Source organism: Geotrypetes seraphini, chromosome 3, assembly GCF_902459505.1.
Source record: "Geotrypetes seraphini chromosome 3, aGeoSer1.1, whole genome shotgun sequence".
Taxonomy (NCBI): Eukaryota; Metazoa; Chordata; class Amphibia; order Gymnophiona; family Dermophiidae; genus Geotrypetes; species Geotrypetes seraphini.
In genome coordinates this window covers 293,736,889-293,757,606 of record NC_047086.1, presented here as the reverse complement: position 1 = coordinate 293,757,606, position 20,718 = coordinate 293,736,889, and the positions used below count along the sequence as shown (strand labels likewise).

Below are 20,718 nucleotides of genomic sequence, written 5' to 3'. Positions count from 1 at the left end.
CTTTCTCTTTGGGAAGAGACCTGTGTCATCCTCCTCACCTCTCTCACCACCTAGTGAAATTACTGGATTTTCATGTGGGGAGCCATGCCCTGCCCTGGCTGAGCCTGCTCTCACCTGGGCACTCTTGGGCTCCCACGGTGGACACTAGTGAAATAACAGGAACCAAGGCAGGCACAGAGCCTGACTGGTCACACAACGGATGCCAGCCTTTGTGGCGGGGAAAGGCTCCCTACAGTTGTTGTCCTTGTCAGGACTGTTGGACTCCGTCACACAGAAGTGGGCGATCATTGATGGCAGTGGTCTCTGCTAATCATCAGAGAGGATTCAAGACTTCTCTTGACTTCTTTTCCTTTGGGCGGAAAGTCTTCTGGTGCTGATGGCGGCGCATGTTGGCCACCATTCCAGCAGGCTTCCTCAGCTGTCAGTCTACAGTTCTGGGTGAGTTGTCCCTAGCACAGTAGGCATTTTGGGTGCTTGTGAGGTGCTGGGGACAGCCCCACCTTGACTTTGTGGCCACGGTGCCAAATAAGATGATTCCACGCTTCTTCAGTCGCAGATCTGACTCAGAAGTGAGAGTATTGATACTCTTGAGCAACTGTGGCCTTCGGAGGTCTTCTCTCCATTTGTCCACCTTGGCCGCTGTTCGAGTCCCGCCTTATCGATCAGGTCTCCTAATGGGTCACCTTAATGGTTGGCTGTTTGGGTTCCGCCTTAATGGTTGGGTCCTTTGGAGGATTGCAACTCACCCCGGCCGTGTCAATCTGGTGGCGCCTGATTTGCATTGAAGGCCGTGGTGTGCAGATCTGATGTGGCTGTGAGTGCAAGATAGTCTGTGCCTGAGTGTCATCCTGACCGTCTCAACTAGGCCCAGTTGCCATGAAAGATCTGGTTTGTTTTGCCCTTCTGGCTTTGCTCTTGAGTGCACAGCTTTAACTAAAAAAACAACAACAAAAACCTCATCAAGGCAATTCGGAGCTTATCATAGTTAAAGCTTCTTAGGTCTACCAAATTGTCCTTGGTGTCGGTTTCCGCTAAGGCGTAGAAGACCTTTAGAGACTGGGAGTGACCAAGAACAGGTGGACCCTTATTCGACACAGGTGTCATGGGTCCTTGCTTTCTCCAAGCGGGTCTGGATAAAGTCCTTACTGGGGCATCTCTGTGGATCCTGGTAGCCGGTCTTTCCGGTTCTAGCTCCTAGGATTGGCAGTTCTCTATGGAGTTGCATCCAGATGTTGCTCGGTTTTGCAAATATATGTTTGGATTTGGCCGCCCATTAAGAATCTGTTCCCAGTCTGGGACCTTAATGTGGGGCTGACTGGCTTTGCCAGGACTCCTTTTAAACTGCTGAGAGATGCTTCTCTCCAGGATTTATCTCTCCAGACTGTTTTTTCTGGTCGCTCTCTTTTAGGACTGTAGTTTCCGAATGGCAGGCGTTGTCTGAGAGTGGCCAATTCCTTCCTTTTTGCCGAAGGTGGTTTCGGCTTTCCATGGCCATCCGGAAGTGAATTTCCCGGTTGTTCAGCTGACAGATTTCAATCTCAGGAACGTCTGCTATAGTACTTGGACGTGAGCAGGATATTTCTGCATTATTGATGAGTCTCTCAACAGTTTCGCTTTCTGACCACCTGTTGTGGTGGTTCTTTTTATTCTGCGGGGTTCTCTCACTTCTAAGGCTACAGTCTCTAGATGGATCTGTGGAGCCGTTTAGTCCACTTACATTCTTGAGGGGCATCTCCCCTATTTATGTTAAGGCACTTTCTGCCAGGAGTGTAGCTTCTTCATGGATGGAAGCTAGATCTGTTTCTCCTGAGAAATTTTGCAGGGCGGCAAAGTGGTCTTCTTTTGACACGTTTGCAAATTTCTACAGTGTGGATGTTGCTGCCAGACAGGACTGTGCAATTTTGGTTCTCAGTCTTAAAAGCCGGCGCAACAAGCCCACCCTAGCTTTCTTGAGGGACTGATTTTGTATATCCCTATGGTCTAGAATGTCTCACCTATTGCACTGGAAAAGGAAATTGTGTACTTTCCCTGGTATGATCTTTTCCATTAGATAGGTGAGACATTCTAGAAACCCGTCCTATCCTTGTGCCTGTTTCAGATTCTGATTTTGGACTTCAGTCTCCTTCTGCTTATCCAATCTGTTTCTTGGAGATTTGTCAACTCTTTGGGGTTAACAAGAGTTTGTGCATATATATAGGCTATTGTGGGAGTAGTTCTGAACTCCTTTGATGCCTCTGTTGGAGGTGGGTTTGTTTTTTGGTTGTTTTTGGGTTTTTTTTTAAAATAATTTTTATTGACAAAGCAGACAATATAGAAACAAAAAACCCCACAACAACAGAAACTGTGTTGCAAGGGAATCCAACAACAATACAAACAATCCAGGAAGGGAAACAAGAAATACAATATTGAAGCAACAGTCGGGAATTATCAGCATATACAAGGCCCACAGGAGGAAAGAGTACATCAGCAATCTGCTGATAAACTAAATACTGTATAGCCTCAAATAATAAAGGCCATATAGAGAACACTAGGAAGTCATCTTCCTGGAGAACCAATCAGGGCTGCAATAACCTTTTTTAAATGATGAACCCAAATCTCCACATGCACTCCCAACCATTCTATTAGACAACACCCAGCCTCTGTTGGAGGTTAACGGGACTGTTTAGTTGTTTGAGCAGAACAATAGTTTAGCCTGTCAGTACAGGTGCCTCTACATCACAGATGAGTGTGTGTCTCTATGCTTGGATACTGACTGCTGGAGGGCGCTATTCTAGCCTGCGAAGTACACTAGAGGCAGAGTGAAAAACCTTTAATAGATTCTTCTGCAGACCATGCGAGTAGTGGGAAATAACCCTATGATTTAGAACATTGTTTCTCAACCTTTTCAAGCTAAGTACCCCCTAAGCCTAATAAATATCAACCAAGTACCCCTGCCCAAACTCAGTCCCAGACCCGCCCAAATTCCACCCTGCCGTCACCTGACACGCTCCATCCATCCTGAAGCTGCCAATTCCTCCCTGCCACCTGACACATTGTATTCACCTCCCGCTGCCTAACATACTCCATTCATCCCCCCGCCATCACAGCAACTCCAGGCAGGGACAGGCCAGGTGCGTGCAGCGATTGCATGTGGCTGGCTCACAACCTTCCCCAAAAGTCAGTTCTGATGGAGAGAAGATTCCGGGCCAACCAAGCAGCAATTGGCTGACCCGTAACCTTCTTTCTGATGTCAGAATTGACTTTGGGGGGAAGGCTTATGTGCCGGCCGTGTGTAGTTGCTGCACCCGTCTGTGCCCGGAGTTGCGGCAGCAGGGGATGGATGGATGGAGCTGGGGGGGGAGGGGGGCAGGCAGGCTGGGAGAGATCCCGGACAGCAGCCAACCCATGTAACCCCCTAGGGTAAGCGACCCACAGGTTGAGAAACACTGATCTAGAATATCTCACCCAGCGGTGTCTACTGCGAGCTGTCAAAGCTTAAGGTTAACAAGGCAATGGGACCTGACAACCTACACCCCAGGGTGCTCAGGGAGTTGTGTGATGTCTTGGCGGAACTGCTATCCGCGCTCTTCAATCTCTCCCTTAGTACGGGTAACATCCCGTTGGACTGGAAGACGGCTAACGTCATTCCACTCCACAAGAAAGGCTCCAAGATGGAGACAGCAAACTACAGACCGGTGAGTCTCGCATCAATAGTGTGCAAACTAATGGAAACTCTAATCAAACGCCAATTGGATATGATCCTGAATGAGGAGAATCTACGGGATCCCCATCAACATGGATTTACTAAGGGGAGATCCTGCCAATCCAACCTGATCAGCTTCTTTGACTGGGTGACATGGAAGCTGGATGTTGGGGAGTCCCTGGACATCGTATACCTGGACTTCAGTAAAGCATTCGATAGCGTACCACACTGCAGGTTGCTGAGCAAGATGAGTTCTATAGGATTGGGCGACACATTGACGAAATGGGTTGGGAACTGGCTTGGAGGTAGGCTTCAGAGGGTAGTGGTGAACGGCACCCCCTCCGAAATGACGGAGATAATCAGTGGAGTGCCGCAGGGCTCAGTCCTGGGCCCGATCCTATTCAACATCTTTATAAGAGACTTGGCAGAAGGGCTGCGAGGTAAAATAACATTATTCGCCGATGACGCCAAACTAAGCAATGTAGTGGGCAAAAGCACAACAGACATAAATTCAATGTCCGACAACATGATGCACGACCTACTCCTACTGGAGCGCTGGTCTAGGTCCTGGCAACTCAGCTTCAAAGCCAAAAAATGCAAAGTCATGCACCTGGGCAGCCAAAATCCATGCAAGACTTACACCCTTAATGGCGAGATCCTAACAAGAACTGAAGCAGAACGAGACTTAGGGGTGATTGTCAGTGAGAACATGAAGACTGCCAATCAAGTGGAGCAAACTTCATCCAAGGCAAGGCAAATCATAGGTTGCATATGCAGGAGTTTCGTCAGCCTGAAGTCATTATGCCATTGTATAGATCCATGGTGAGGCCCCACCTGGAATACTGTGTGCAATTCTGGAGGCTGCATTACCGTAAGGATGTGCTGAGACTGGAGTCGGTCCAGAGAATGGCCATCCGGATGGTCTCGGGACTCAAGGATCTCCAGTATGAGGAATGGCTGGATAAGTTGCAGCTGTACTCACTCGAGGGACGCAGAGAGAGGGGTGACATGATCGAGACATTCAAGTATCTCACGGGCCGCATTGAGGTGGAAGAAGATATCTTCTTTTTCAAGGGTCCCGCGGCAACAAGGGGGCATCCTTGGAAAATCAGGGGTGGGAAACTGCACGGGGACACCAGGAAATTCTTTTTCACTGAAAGGGTGGTTGATCGCTGGAATAGTCTTCCACTTCAGGCTATTGAGGCCAGCAGCGTGCCTGATTTTAAGGCCAAATGGGATAGGCACTTGGAATCTATTCACAGAGAAAGGTAGGGGAGGATCATTGGGGTGGGCAGACTAGATGGGCCGTGGCCCTTATCTGCCGTCTATTTCTATGTTTCTATCTACTGGAAAAGATCTTACCAGGGTAAGTACATAATCTCCTTATATACCGCTAAAACCGAAGTGCTATAGTGGTTTACAATTCTAAAAATGGCTCATTATAACAAGTTAAAACTTAATAACATCTCATTGTGCAACAATTATTATACTAAAAATACCATTACATCCGTAAGACAACTAAATTGCAATAGAATATTTTTCTTTCTACATGTATCATTTCATCTTTTTTCTTTGTATCTTTATGCAAATCGTATCTTATAAATGCCATGTCTCTGCATTTTGTTGCTATGAATAGGATTTGGTATTCTATGGTAAAATATACAATAAAAGTAAACTAAATTTTCTTTAAAATCTGTTTGTTTTGTAGAGTGAGCCGCAATTATTACTTAATCCAAGTAGACATATCAGTTTTCTCAGTGAGTATGCACAAAGGACAAGGAAGGAACTTAAATATTACACAGAGCAAACTGGACCTGCCCATTTACGAGAGTAGGTATTCCCTCCCCCCCCCCTCAAATTCCTCTTTTGGACTGTCTGTGATAAATTGGGATTATTGCTTGTATTAGAGCTGTAAAGTTCATATATGTAGATCTTCCATTGAGATTTATAAGTAAATTTGCTTCTTTGGACATCTGTCCCAACATATAGGGGGGAATTCATCAAGCAGGTTTATGGCCTTAACATACCTTAATGCGTGTTAAGAGAATTAGTGTACATGTATTAAATTCTAAAAGCCCATAGGTATAGAATGAGCTTTTAGCATTTAACTTGCACTAATTCCTTTAACACGTGTTAAGGCCATAACACCACTTGAATTCCCCTGTGGAGGGACATTTTCAAAAATAATATCAAATTGGACATTTACAGCTGGGACGTCCAAAGTTTTGTAGGAACAAAAACGACCATTTTTGAATGGAAAACTGCTGGATGACCAAATATAATTTTGGGGAGGAAAATCGTCTACTTAGATGTCTTAGCCACCGGGATATCTAGGCCACCACAGTGTCTAAATTTATACCCCATTTTCGATTAGAAAAGCATCCATGATGTAAATGTCCAAATGCAGACCATTTGGACGTGGATGGAGCCAGCATAAGCAATGGATTGGCCACAGAGACATACCAATAGAGCAGTGGTTCACCTTAGAGAGCACTGCTGTGAACTTCACATTAAGGTTCACTATAACCCCCTTATAATTATGGTGAGCCCCTGAAAACTCCCCCAAAACCTACTATAACAACCTGTGTACCACCCTAATAGCCCTTATGGCTGCAGGTGGCACCTGTACAGCAGTATAGTACAGTTTGGATGGGCTTACACTTTCTGCCATAAATATGGTGGTTAGAGTGGTTTATAATCCTGGCCCCTCTCTATGATTCACTAGCCCACCTACCAGGTAACTCTACACATCTGATGCTTTACTAGGCTTCCCTATACCAGATGCTGCTGTATCTACCTTTTTGTTCTCATTTTTGTATGGTGGAAGGGGGTCAGTGAACAATGGGTGGAATGTGGAGGTGTCTTACATTATGCATGTAGTGGTCATCTGGTCAGTTTGGGCATCTTTGAGGTAAGGAAGAGGCACTGTGGATCAATTTGGAAAGGGATTGGTGAATCTATTTACATTGGTGTGATATACAGGTCTCCGTCACAGATGGAAGAAGTAGATAGAGATTTCCGTTCCAGGAATCCCCACGAATCTTGAAAAACCGCGAATACGTTTTTTAGCTGCGTGTCAAAGCAGCTCCTGATTGGTGAGGCCCGACTTTAGCGCAGGAAGAGGCAGTCGGAGCATACTGCGAGTGATTTCCTTCACTCACCGGCGCACCAGCTGCTCTCCTGCCTGGTCATTCGCGGTCGGAAAGTACCGCAAATGACTGGGGCCGCGAATCGCCAACCACGAATGACCGGGGGAGCACTGTATTCAGTGCGGCGCTCTACGCTAATAACCACTATCGTGTTTTAGTAAAAGGAGGTGTATGTGGCAATGCAGTGGAGTACAAACTTATTGGATTTCAACTGGGCAGATATATGCACAAGTTACGAAAATATATCCGTTGGAGGCTAAATATTGCCTGTTGCATATAAGGCCACCACACATCTCCAAGGAGCACCATAAGGTAGCAAAATTTTTCTTTGTAGTGGATACATTTTTAATTGCATCATATTGGAAGCAAAGATAATTTCCATCAATAGCAAGGGTGCCCACACTTTTTTGGCTTGCGAGCTACTTTTAAAATGACCAAGTCAAAGTGATCTACCAACAATAAAAATTTTTAAAAACACACTGTACGCAGAGAAAATATTAATTATCATTTATATTCAGGTTTTTTTTCAAAGAGGTCAAGGCAGATGACTTTAAAATATGCAATATTTTATGTAGTAACAGCTATACAAATATAGCTATACAAATATAGCTATACAAAAAAGACAAATATATCCCCTCCCCTTTTACTAAACCGCAGTAGTGGTTTCTAGCACAGGGAGTTGAGCTGAATGCCCCATGATGCTCCCGATATTCATAGGCTCCCTGCGCTAAAAACTGCTCTCGCGGTTTAGTAAAAGGGGGCCATAGTTCAAAATATAGACAATAGATATAAATTTGGACACATTTTAATCACTAAATTTAAAATAAAATCATTTTTCCTACCTTTGCTGTCTGGTGATTGCATGAGTCTCTGGTTGCACTTCCTTCTTCTGACTGTAAATCCAATATTTCTTTCTTTCTGCATCTCCTCAAGACCTCATTACATTCCCCAACCAACATCTCTCTCTGTCCCTCCATGAGTCCAACTTTTTCTTCCTCTCTCCCTGCCCCCTCCCATTTCTTTCTGTCTATCTTTCTGTCTTTCTGTCTGTCTGTCTTTGTCTTACTTTCTCTGCCCCCCTTTCTTTCTGTCTGTCTTTCTGTCTGTCTCTTTCTTTCTGTCTCTGCCCCTCCCTTTCTTTCTGTCTGTCTGTCTTTCTGTCTGTCTGACTTTATGTCTTTCTGTCTTACTTTCTCTCTCTACCTCCTTTCTCTCTGTCTTTTTCCTCTCTGCCCCCCTTTCTTTCTGTCTGTCTTTCTTTTTCTTTGTCTGTCTTTCTGTCTTACTTTCTCTCTCTGCCCCCCTTTCTTTCTTTATTTCTTTCTCTATCTGCCCCCCTTTCTTTCTCTTTCTGCCCCCCTTTCTTTCTTTCTCTGCCCCCCTTTCTTCCTGCTCCCCCAATCCACTGCCACCGATTTCTCCCTGTTTCCCTGACACCAGGCGCGTACAATGCAAAGGCAACGCGAGTCTATCGCGGAGCCCGGGATGGGCTCTGTGATAGTCTTGCATTGCTTTTGCGATCTACTGGTCAATTGCGATCGACCTTTTGAGCACCCCTGATCTACAGATTATTTCTTACAAAAATGTGATTTTACTTGCTTGATGTTAAAACCTACAGCAATGAGAAATGGACAGCTTCCACAGTTTCATAAAATATGGGATGATTATATATAGTGGAGAAACATTTTGATGCTCACTTAGAAGTCAGGTGACTAAAAAGTGATGATAATACATGAAGAAATTTAAGAATTAGATTAATTTCCTGTGGTTACCAGTCCAAATGAAGAAATTAGATCTTATCTGCTAATTTCCTTTCCTTTAGTTGCACCAGACCAGTGCAGTAACTTGTAGATTATATATGACCAGCGGATGGAGAGTACAGAATTGTTCTTTGTCTTTTTGGAAGCCCATGCAGCTCTAACAAGTCAAGATTTACAATTTAACTGGTTAGTTGAATCACTTGTTCTGGGTTATGATGCACTAACCACTAAAGCTTTAGCTGGCTATTGAGTGGATAGTCTGAGGGTAGAGTCAACACTTATGCAGTTAAGTTCCACTATTCAGCACTTAAGTGCTTAAATTAACCAGACAAACCACATCATATAAATCTCAGTGTTAACCTTTATCTAGTTTCACTTAGGCAGCTAAATGCTGGATATCACACTTAGGTGGATAAGGGATAGCTGGCAGATATTCGATGCCAGTACCCGGATCAGCTTAGTATTGAATATCTGAGCATAATGCTGGTGGTAGCCAAAAAAAACACTGATCGCCTCTGGCTGAATGCTTGCCCCGTTATATATGTCTATTAAAGCATTTTCTATATTGCTCTTCAAAAGAAAAAAAATCATTGACTTACAACAATATAAATAAACTAGTAGGAATAGGGAGAAGAAATTAAAATCACAAAGTGAAAAGCAAAAGATTCATGATGTAGTGTTGTTTTAGATCTGCAAGTACATATGACTAAGCTTGCTTCTTCCATGTATAGTACTTGTAAACAGTAGTACATTAGAAAAGTGATGATTTTATCCTTTTATATCTGTAGATTTACATGTAGATATGAAATTGATGGCAGAGAGTATAGACAAGGTACTGGAAAGAAAAAAATTGAAGCACAGCGTGAAGCAGCAAGGCTTACCATTGAAGAGCTGGAAGAGAATGGCGAGGTATGTATTTTGGTTTCTAATAAAAATGTATATATAAAAAAAACAACAACTCACAAACTAGGAAGAATACAATGGCCCAGTGAAGAAAACGGCATGCAATCTATGCACCAGGACTGACAATGTTAAGCAATTCAGAAAATTAAATTGTAGAATTATAATCAGCTAACCTACTTGGTATAAATTTTTGTAGATGATGATAATACCCAGCTGCAACAAATCTAACACTCAAGTGAAAATCCTACACTGATAGAACAAACTGAATGTAGTGGCCGATTAAGCAATCTCCTTGCCCATTATCTTAGTTACAGTATCTTGAACTGCCACTACTTTCACAGTTTTCATTTTCTACCATTTTTGTTTTTGAGCCTTTGGGCTCTTTTCAGCCTATTTTTAGGCCGGGAGCTTGACCTTTTTTGGTGCATCATCTACTCAAACTCCCCAGACTATAGAGTCCTTTGACCTTGCGTTGGTGGTTTTTCCTTCAGTGTTCAAGACTCCTAACATCTTCAAGAGTTGCACTCAGTTCTACAGGACCATTTCAGGCAAGGATCCGCACAACTGATGTGTCCAGTACCTAGGTCCTGACCCTCAGGTTTTTTCCTGCATCCTCTGCCCTTGTATGCAGAAGAGGTCCCTCAAGGCCAGAAAGTTGCAATTCAAGAAGCTTTTTGGTTCAACTTCAAGTACACTGACTTCGATGCCTAACATTGATCAACACATGCATCAGCAACAATGGCATTGACTCATTCCACCTCCTCTTTGTCGGTGCTACCATTGGGGGAAATCTCATAAAAAAACTAAGCAGCATAAACACGTATCCTCCAAGCATATATCAACATCGTCCCAAACATTTTCACCATTGACGCATCCTAATTGTCAATGCACCGATGCCAGATCTCCATCTTTGCAGTTAGTGTCTCTTCTGAGACATGACATTGTGATCCCAAACACCTCAACACCCAATACAGCCAGCATCTAATGTACCCTTGTCAATATTGGTACTGACACCATCTCTGCAAGAACAGCTTCAAGCAATGTTGCAGAAGGAGCTAACTGCACAGTTCATCTTCCCATTCTTGACACTTTTCTTGATCTTCAACACATTTGCATCGATGGTTTCTCGATGTTCACCTTATCGGTCTCAATCTATAAGGCCTGACAGTGAGGAGTGTGACTCTGACTTATCTTCACGCTCTTCAAATGGTTATACAGAATTGTCAGCAGATGAGTCTTACGGTATACCTTCAGATTCATCTCCTCTACCACCTCGCCAAAGTTTGCTCCCAGAAAGTCTTTCATTCATAGAATTCATAAGACAGATGGGTCAGGCACTCCCAATAAATATGGAGTCTTGAGACAGAACCTTGAGCCGATCTTATGAAGGCACTCGACTACAAGGAGTGGCCCAAGGACTGCTTAAAGGTTCCTCTACACAACCTCATGAAAGAGGCTTTATTTAAAAAACTGGGAATCTTCGCTCTTTGTCCCAGTGGCTCCATGCAAATCTGACAATTTACCGCATCCAATCTTGTCCAGGTATTGATTGGCCTCAGTTAAAGCATAATTCCTTGGTAGTAGAAATTGCCTTGAAAAAAACCCAACAATACCAAAACATATGCCAGCACTCCCCCAGGAAGAGAAGGCAGGACGCTGGATAAGTTTGGGCACAGAGTGTTCCAAGGTTCCATACTGGCTAATAGAATTTTAAACTGCAACTTCTATATGACATTTTACATTAACCCCCTCTAATATGAAACCGCGCTAGTGGTTTTTAGCGCAGAGAGCCGCGCCAAATGGCCTGCGCTGCTCCCGAAGCTCATTGATTTCCTATGAGTGTCGGAAGCAGGGCAGGCCATTCAGCGCGGCTCTCTGCGCTAAAAACTGCTAGCACGGTGTCATTGAAGAGGAGGGTAAATCTCCCAATCAGACAATGTCTCTTTATAATCAGTATATACCTCCTGAATATCTTACCAACATCTAATGAACGATCTCCTAGAGACATATATTCTGCCTTTGATGTGTTTAATATCACCTCTCACACCTCAGCAGTCTGTTGCCATGCATAGGCAAGCATGACTCAGAATCTCAGATCTAAATGCCAACGTTCAGGACCACCTCTCCAACATACCCTGTGTAGAAGACGATTTGTTTGGGGATCTTTACTCCCTTGAAGAAATGCATTAAATTTGTCAAGCAAGATCTTCCTTTGCTGAAGCTGTGCTGGCTGGTCCTCATCAGATTGTGTCTGTCAAGGTGATCAATGATGCAGTCCTTTATCAGCGCCTCTACCATCTTTCCTGGTACTGAGGTCAGATTCTCCGGACCTCACCTCGAACCTTTCTTGAAGATTGGCTTAACATTCGCCACTTTCCAGTCTTCCGGAATCTTTCCTGATTTGATTGACAGATTGGCTATTAGTTGGAGAAGTTCAGCTATAACTCCTTTCAGTTCCTTGATTACCCTCGGATGGATACCGTCCAGTCCCAGGGGTTTATCGTTTTTAAGCCTATCATTTTGCCTGCATACCTCTTCTAGACTGACCGTCAACCCTGTCAGTTTTCTGTCTTCGTTTCCTGCGTATAGCCTGTCAGCTTCTGGTATATTTTATATATCCTCTTCGGTAAATACAGACGCAAAAAAATGTGTTCAGTTTGTCCTCCTTTAGTACTCCCTTTATTCATGGTCGTCCAATGGGCCCCATTGCTTCCTTCGCGGGTTGTTTTCCCTTAATATATTGAAAGAACGGCTTGAAGTTTTTTGCCTCCTTGGCTATTTTTTCCTCGTAGGCCTGCTTTGATGTTTTTTGTTGTTTTTTTAAAAAATTATTTTATTTATCAAGAATATTAAATTTACTTAATTTTTTTTTTAACTCAAGTCCTCCTTTAGAACCAAAATGGAACAAGAACGAATATAATAAAGAATATGTAATAAAGAATGCTATGGCTAAGTTAAACTGAGCTCAGGGCAACCTATAATTACATCTTATCTAAGGCTAGCTCTCATCTTTTTCGTTCTTCAGTTGTGATAACGACAGGAAGGCTGTCAGCTGGAAAGGTTCAAAAAAGACATATTTTTGTGAAGAATAAACAACAATACATTTGCATTGATGATGCAGATAAAACATTGCCCCTAAGACTAACACTCCAGGTTTTAAAAGTAAAAATTCTTTACATCGTCTCTGGCAAGGTCTGGATACATTTGTATCTGCATTTCTAGAAATTGTTTCAAGTTTATTAAAAGATTTTTTAAACCGCTTAATCAGGTTTCTAAGCGGTTTACAATATAAAATTACATGAAAACAGGTAAAAGCATAAAAACAAGGGATATTGGATAACATCCAAGTATAATAATAAAGCACTAATAAAACATACGGACCTACTTCAAACAATAGGGAAGTGGGGAAGAACTACAATTATTATAGAAAAGGTGCAACATAAAAGGAAAATACAATAGGCTAGGATAAAAAGTAACAGTTTATTTTAATTTTGCCCTTAAAAGGACAGTTGTTAATCAAAGGCGTCCTGGAACAAGAATGTTTTTAGTTTTGCTTTAAATTGTTTTAAATCGGATTTACTACGCAAGTGAGTAGGAAACGAATTCCATAGAGTAGGGGCAGTGACGGCAAAGTTATTGGAGCGCAACGTATTAATCAATTTTAAAGAAGATATAACAAGGAGATTCTGGGACGTTGAACGAAGAGATTTTGATGTATTATAAGGAATTAAAAATCTGTTGATAAAATCTGGTTGGTTATTTGATTTTGTTGTGAATGTTAAAAGTAGGATTTTATAACTGATTCTGTGTTCAACTGGTAACCAATGTGCGCTAAACAAAAGATCTTGATAGCTGTGTTTTGCACAATCTGAAGCCATCTAATTTCCTTTTTTTGTAATGCCCTTATACAGGGCATTACAGTAATCTATACAGGAGATTACTAAAGAGTGAATCAGTGTGTTCAGAGAGGCCGGTTCAAGTAACTTAGCAAGAGAACTTATCATTCTGAGTCGATAGCAGCATTTCTGAACGACTGTGCTAAAATGATAAGAAAATTTATTGTCAAAAGTAACTCCTAATAGTTTTAAGTTTGGAACAATTTTAATGGGAAGCGATTCGAGCTTCAGGGGAGCCTGAAGTGATGTTCCTTCTTTAAAGGGAAAAATCATGAGTTTTGATTTGTTGATATTAAGAGACAGTTTATTCAAGTCTAACCAAGATTTGATTTTTCCTAATTTATGGTTAATGGAGGCTACCTCTTCCGTGTTGGTGAGATCGATGGGATGAATTAGTTGCACATCGTCTGCGTAGGCAAACTTGGTAAAGCCAATGGATTGGCCAACCGTTAGAAGGGGCGATAAGAAGATATTGAAAAGCAATGGTGATAGAATGGATCCCTGCGGTATTCCATGTTTAATGGAAAAAGATTCAGATGATGTGCCATTAAAAATGACTTTTGAAGATCTGTCTGTGAAGTAGGAAACAAACCAGTCCATGACCTGGTCACACATGCCAATTTCATGAAGTCGCATTAGAAGCAGGCTATGATCTATAGTATCAAAAGCAGAAGAGAGATCTAAGGAAATAAGCAGTACTGATTGATGATGATCAAGATGGTATAGTATTTTAGTGGTAAGGCCTAGCAAGGAAAGTTCTGTAGAATGACAATGACGGAAACCAGTTTGATTAGGATGAAGTACATTAGTTTTCTCAACAAAGTCAGAGATTTGATGGAAAATTATTTTTTCGGTAAGTTTTACCATGAATGGTATGTTTGCTATAGGACGATAGTTAGACAAATCCTGAGTGCTAATGTTTTGATCCTTAATAGTTGGATAGATTATTGATTGTTTCCAAATCTTAGGTAGAGATCCGGATGATAAACTTGAAGTGACTAGGTCTTTAATGTATGGACCGAAAATGGAAAAAAAATCATTTTAAAAGGAAGGGGGAGGGATGACCTCTGTGCTGGTCCCTTTTAAATTAAGTAAATTAATACATCTTTGTATTTCCTCCAAGCTAGGAAGGGTGAAATGAGAGCATTTTGAATAGGACAGATTAGTTGAGTTATTGGAGCTTACGTAATCTACAGAGGAACATGAAATAGCATTAGGCAGAAAAGTGTCTCTGATTTTCTGGACTTTGTCAATAAAGAAAGTGGCGAGGGCTTGTGCTGAGGGTGTAAGGTTGGATTTATTCATTTCTTTTTTCTTTGTTGTTAAGGATTTGACAATTGCGTATAAAGTGGAGGAGTTTTTAGCCTTCTTATTTTGTTTGGTATAATATTCTTTTTTGGTTTGATTGATTTCGGATCTGTAATACGCGGCATGTTCCTTGAATTTGTTAAAATTGGGTAGTGTTTTGTTGTGCCTCCATTTTCGTTCAAGAGAACGTAATTGTTTTTTTAGTAGATTTAGATTTGCAGAGTACCATGGATTTTTTTGTTTACGGGGAGGGATTGTGAAAGTGACTGCTGGTGCGATAGAATTTAAAAGATTACCAATGGACTGATTCCATGCTAAAATTTTTTCTTCTATAGTAAACCTTGTTAGTTGTTCGAAAGAAAGGGAGAAGTTAGATAAGATATCTGCAGCTTCCAGCTTACTATAGTTCCTAGTGGTAATTAATTTAGGTTTTAGGTTACTTTGGTAATTAGAGTTTAGTTGTTGAAAATAAACTAGGAAGTGGTCTGTCCATGGGACGGGTGTAATGGCTAATGTTTGAAAGTTATTCCTTTGAGATGTTGAGGTCAATACCATATCTAAGGTATGGCCAGCGATGTGAGTGGGACTAGTTATTAATGGGTACAGATCCAGGTCCTTTAAGAAAGTAAGGACTTCTGATGTGGAGGCATTGCTGGAATCTTCAAAGTGAATATTAAAGTCACCTAGAATGACGGGGTTGGCTGAGGTGACACAAAAGTCCAAAATGACAGATTGCAAGTGAGTCAGAACCGAGACATTAACAGGAGAGGGGATGTATATTAGTAAAAAATTTGATGAGGGGGAGGTTTTACATCTGACCTCCAGATATTCCAAGGATTGCTATTATTGGAAGAAAATTCAAAATTAGCCAGAGTGTTGGAGCGATAAATTACAGCTAGACCCCCTCCTTTTTTTAGTAGTCTGTGATTATACTGATACGTATAGCCAGGGGGACAAGAAAAGGCCAAGTAACTTTCCTCGCCCTTACTTAACCAGGTTTCAGTAATAAAGAGGAAATCGAATTTATTTTTTAAGATAATGTAAAAAATGAGATGGTGTTTAGATTAAGAGACCTGGAGTTGATAAGTCCAATTTTTGTAAGATTTGTGCATGTTAGGCTAGGTATCTCATCTAACTGTATTGAAATAAGATTGGCATGTTGTTGAATTGAGTTAGGTGGATTGTTGAGAGTTGTCCCTGGACGATGGCCCCAGCAGACAGGAATTTGAAATTGGGGGATGGACATGTTAGCGAGTAAGTTAACTGACAGGAAAAATAAAAAACTTAAACGATTAAAGTTGTAAAAGGACAGAGTGTAGGCGCACTTAGGAGGCGCACGAAGGAGCACATTAAGGAGCAGGACCTGCTCCTTAGGTGTGCTCCTTTGTGGCGTGCATCACAAGGAGAAGCACTAAATAGAACATGTACCGGTAAGCTAATAGGGTGGGCGGGGTCAGCAGTGCCGCCGCTTTGCGGCAGCAGAAGAGAAAGTTGTTAACAGCCTGAAAATAAAAGAAACAATTAAGCATCAAAAACTTGGTTAAGCAAGCAACATATGTCGATTAAGCAACACAGACCAAACTTACAATTAAGCTTATTTCTGAAGAAAAGTCTCAATAACCAGTTTTTATCTGGGGCCAAAGCCACGGTTAATAATAAGGTCGCAGGTACTGCCCTTTCCCTGTTTCTGCTGGTTATTGGGAAGATAGTAAACTTGTGTGAATGGGGGTATCGCTTCCTCTGACATTTCCAAGATTTCCAGCATATATCTTTTCAGCATATCCCAAGGAGTAATCATTGTGAACTTAGGAAAATTCACCAATCTTAAATTATTACTACGGGAGAAATTTTCCAGAGACTCAAGCTTCCTCCTAAGATTGGTACTATCTTTAATAAATGTCTCATAAAGCTGTTTGGTCTTTGACATCTCCTGGTTAATGCTGACAATTGCTTTTTTAGACTCTAATACTTCTAATTTCAAGTTAGTTTTTCTTCCATTTGACGAAATTGAGGTTTTATTAAGTTTGAGATACTAGCTACCAGGTCCCAGATACAATCTAATGTTACCTCCCGGGGTTTTTGAAGTTGAGGAAAATGGCCTGCAAATTCCTCTCCAGCTGATGGTTCTCCTCGTTGATCGTTTTCCTGGATTCGTCCATCCCCTTCAGTTATCGACTTCTCTGTCCCTGTGCCTAGGCTCTCTTGCAATTGTAGAGAGTCTGGCTTCAAGCTCCCTTCAAAGATTTCACCGGCCTCCAGAGCAGGATGAGTTCTCTCTTCCGAGAGCTCCCCTGCTCGCGGGGAGCTGGTAACCTGAGGGCGTGGGGGTGGCGCCCTCGTGTCGGGACTTAGCATGATCTCCAGTCCCAGAGAGATTGCCTCCGTTCCACCCATTCGGGGCGTCTCTAGTGGGACAGCCTCCAGCGGCTGAAGGGCGCCCTGCATGCGCCGGATAAGCTCCTCTATGTTGCCCAAACCGGCTGCTCCGGTGCTCCACGAATCCCCAGCTGAGCTCCTTCCTCTCCGTTTGGGCATCTCGTGGCTTTAAGGTAAATTAATCCGGCAAAGGTTAAGTATATAACGAGCTCAACGACACGTGATGTTTAGCTAAGTTAGTTAGCAGCCATCTTGGTTCTCCGCTTTGATGTTTGTGCTTTTCCAGTTTTCGTCCGTTTTTGTCCTTTTCCATTCCTTGAACGAAGTCTTCTTGTCTCTCTGATCGCTTCCTTCACCACTACAGTGAGCCAAGCTGGTTCCTTGTTCTTTTTCCTCTTGGATCCCTTGTTGATACATGGTTACATGGTATATATAGATTTTGCGCCTCGGTGACTGTGTCCTTAAAAAGGTACCATGCTTGCTCTAGCGTTTTTACAGTGCTTATCCTTCTAATTTAATCTAATCTAATCCTTAGGTTTGTATACCGCATCATCTCCACGTTCGTAGAGCTCGACGCGGTTTACAGTAGGAGAAATAGGAAGGAACTACAACAGAGGGTTAGAGGTAGAAGTGGGAAGAAAATTTACAGGACTTGGGATGCCAAGATATAAGAGTTTCCTTGATTCCTAAGTTGGAGGGAGACTTACATTTTTTGAGAAAAGCCAGGTTTTCAGATGTTTGCGGAAAACTTGGAGAGAGCTCAAGTTCCGAAGAGGGGAGGTAAGGTTGTTCCAGAGCTCAGTGATTTTGAAGTGGAGGGAGGTCCCTAGCTTTCCTGTGTGGGAAATGCCTTTTAGCGAGGGGAAGGATAGTTTTAATTTGTGGGAGGATCTGGTGGTATTAGGGTTTGAGGAATTCCAAGAAAGAGGGATAAAGGGAGGGAGAATACCATATAGGATTTTGAAAGTTAAACAGGCGCATTTATAGTGGACCCTGGCGATTTTCGGAAGCCAGTGGAGCTTGGCCAAGAGCGGGGAGACATGGTCAAATTTACTTTTAGCGAAGATGAGCTTGGCCGCGGCATTCTGAATCCGTTGGAGTCTGTGGAGGTTTTTCTTAGTTAGGCTTAAGTAGATAGAGTTGCAATAGTCCAATCTGGAGAGGATGATGGATTGGACAAGGAGGGTAAAATGTTTTTGATGGAAGCAGGATCTAACTTTTCTCAGCATGTGAAAGCTGAAAAAGCATTTTTTTACCAAGGATTGGAGGTGGTCATTGAAGGACAATGTGGAATCAATGATGATGCCCAAGACCTTGCTCGAGAACTCAAGCTGCAGAGAGGAGCCAGAGGGTAGTGGGATGGAGGTGGGTAGGTGATCTAGTTTTGGACCGAGCCAAAGAAGTCTTGTTTTGGACTCATTCAATTTCATTTGCACAGTGTGGGCCCAGGATTGTAGGTTCATTATACAAGAGGATATGTTCTTAGACAGGTCGGTGAGGTTCGAATCGGTCTCGAGGAGGACGAGGATGTCGTCTGCATAAGTGTAAATTGTTTCAAGGGGGGATAGGTGGAGGAGTTTTAGGGAGGACATATAGATGTTGAAAAGGATAGGGGATAGTGGAGAGCCTTGCGGGACTCCACAATTCGGTTTCCAGGGGGAGGATGAGGTGCCATTCATGTTAACAATGTAAGAACGAGAGCGGAGGAATTTAGAGAACCAACCTAGGACTGTGGAGTTGATACCTATCTCAGAGAGTTGGTAAACAAGAATATCATGGTGAACAACGTCGAAAGCAGCGGAAAGGTCAAATTGTAGGAGGACGGCGAACTTGTTTCGAGAGTGAAGTTGTTGAACCCTTGAAATCACGGAAGACAGTAGGGATTCGGTGCTGAAGTTAGGACGAAAGCCATATTGATAGGGTAAAAGAATAGAGAATCTCTCTAAGTATGATGAGAGTTGGGAAGAAATGATGGACTCTAGCATCTTGGTTAGGAGAGGGATATTTACAATTGGGCGATAGCTGGATGGTATGGAAGGGTCAAGGTCAGATTTTTTCAGTAGTGGGGTCAAGGCGATATGACCCATTTCTGGGGAGAAATGGCCCGACTGAAGGGCGGAGTTTATGAGAATGGTGATAGAAGAAATAGCCTGAGCGGGAATGTTCTCGTATAGGTAGGAGGGGAATGGGTCCAAGGAGCAATTACAAGATTTCAGTTTGAGGCAGAGATTGAGGACCAGGGATTCAGATACGCGCTCAAAGGTGGTCCAGGATCTGTCAGCTGGGATAGGGTTGGAGACCATTAGAGTGGGAGTGGAATCGGTGGGCACTAGGAAGTTGTAAGAGACTGAAGGAGGGAAAGAGCATCTCAAGGAAGAAACCTTATCGTTGAAGAATTTTGCTAGAACATCGGCTGAGGGAGAGGAGGGGAGCAAGGTGGGGTCTCTTTTGGAGGTTAGGGAGCGCCAGATGTTGAATAGAGTACTGCTTTAATTGTTGGACCTGGAGATTTTGTCACTATAGAAGTTCTTTCTTGCTTTTTTTAGTGCTGTATTGTACAGCTTGATATTAACTTTCCAGGACTGTCTGTCTATAGGACATTTTGATTTTTTCCATATGCGCTCCAGAGCTCGACATTTCTGTTTTAGCTCTCTATGATATGGGAGGAACCAAGGGGCCTTGCGGGGATAGGAGATGGATTTAGTGGAAAGGGGGGCGAGGGAAAGATAGGTGGATTTGGAGAGAGCGACCCAGTTATGCCAATTAGTACCTGAATCTGCAGGCTTAGGGGCAGAGGAGAATAGATTGAGAAATTTAGACCAGAACAGGTCGCTTGTGATTTTTTTGCGGAAGGTAATGGGGTTGGAAGTATGGGGTGGAGCCCCAAGGTGCGACATAAAGATAAGGAGACAGAAAGCCCCTAGGAAGTGGTCAGACCAGGGGACATGTTCCCAGCGAGTGTCGTCAATTGACGTCTTGTGAGCGGTAAGGTCGAGGAAGCTAATGAGGTCTAGTGTGTGCCCCTTTTCGTGGGTTGGAGATGGTGCAGGGGGGGGTGAGGCCAAGGGAGGTGAGGAAGCTAATAAGTTCAATCTTATCCTTGCTGGTGATGTCGTCTAGGTGGAGATTGATGTCTCCGATGATCAATAATCTTTGGAACTTGAGGAAGGCGTTTGTTATAGTCTCAAGGACGAGTTCGGAGGAGTTGTTCCAAGGGGTAGGTGGGCGGTATAGGAGCAGGATGCCCAGTGGGTGAGGGTGAAGTTCATCGTTGACGGAAGCAAGCATGTATTCTAGTGAGGTGTGGCAACCCCTTTCGAGGAGCTGAACATCGAAAAAGGATTTGTAGAGAATTGCCAGGCCACCTCCTTTACGGTTAGATCTAGGTGCAAAGAGACCTTGGTAGCCTTGGGAGCAGAGTTCATTTTGTGTAAATAGGTCATCTTTTTTAATCCATGATTCCGTGATGCATAGGAAACCAGGGTCAGAATCTTCAAGTAGGTCCTTCAGAATTTGAATCTTGTTGCAAGCGGATCTTGCGTTGCAATAAAGCATTGGGACTGGGGTGAGTGAGTCAGAGGCAAGGTTGGGGAGTTTGGCAGGGGAAACAGATTTTAAAGAAGCATGGTTGATTCTTCGGGGTT

The 20,718-nt window shown here is 42.9% G+C and overlaps 1 protein-coding gene across 1 annotated transcript in view; it reads left to right on the top strand.

Moving 5' to 3' along the window:
* Nucleotides 1–20,718, top strand: part of EIF2AK2 (eukaryotic translation initiation factor 2 alpha kinase 2) — a 219,518-nt gene that overhangs the window by 23,095 nt on the left and 175,705 nt on the right. Inside the window, exons 3-4 of the mRNA XM_033937032.1 lie at nucleotides 5,391–5,512; nucleotides 9,380–9,500. Coding sequence (XP_033792923.1) covers nucleotides 5,391–5,512; nucleotides 9,380–9,500 — 243 coding nt within the window. The remainder of the gene's footprint in view (nucleotides 1–5,390; nucleotides 5,513–9,379; nucleotides 9,501–20,718) is intronic.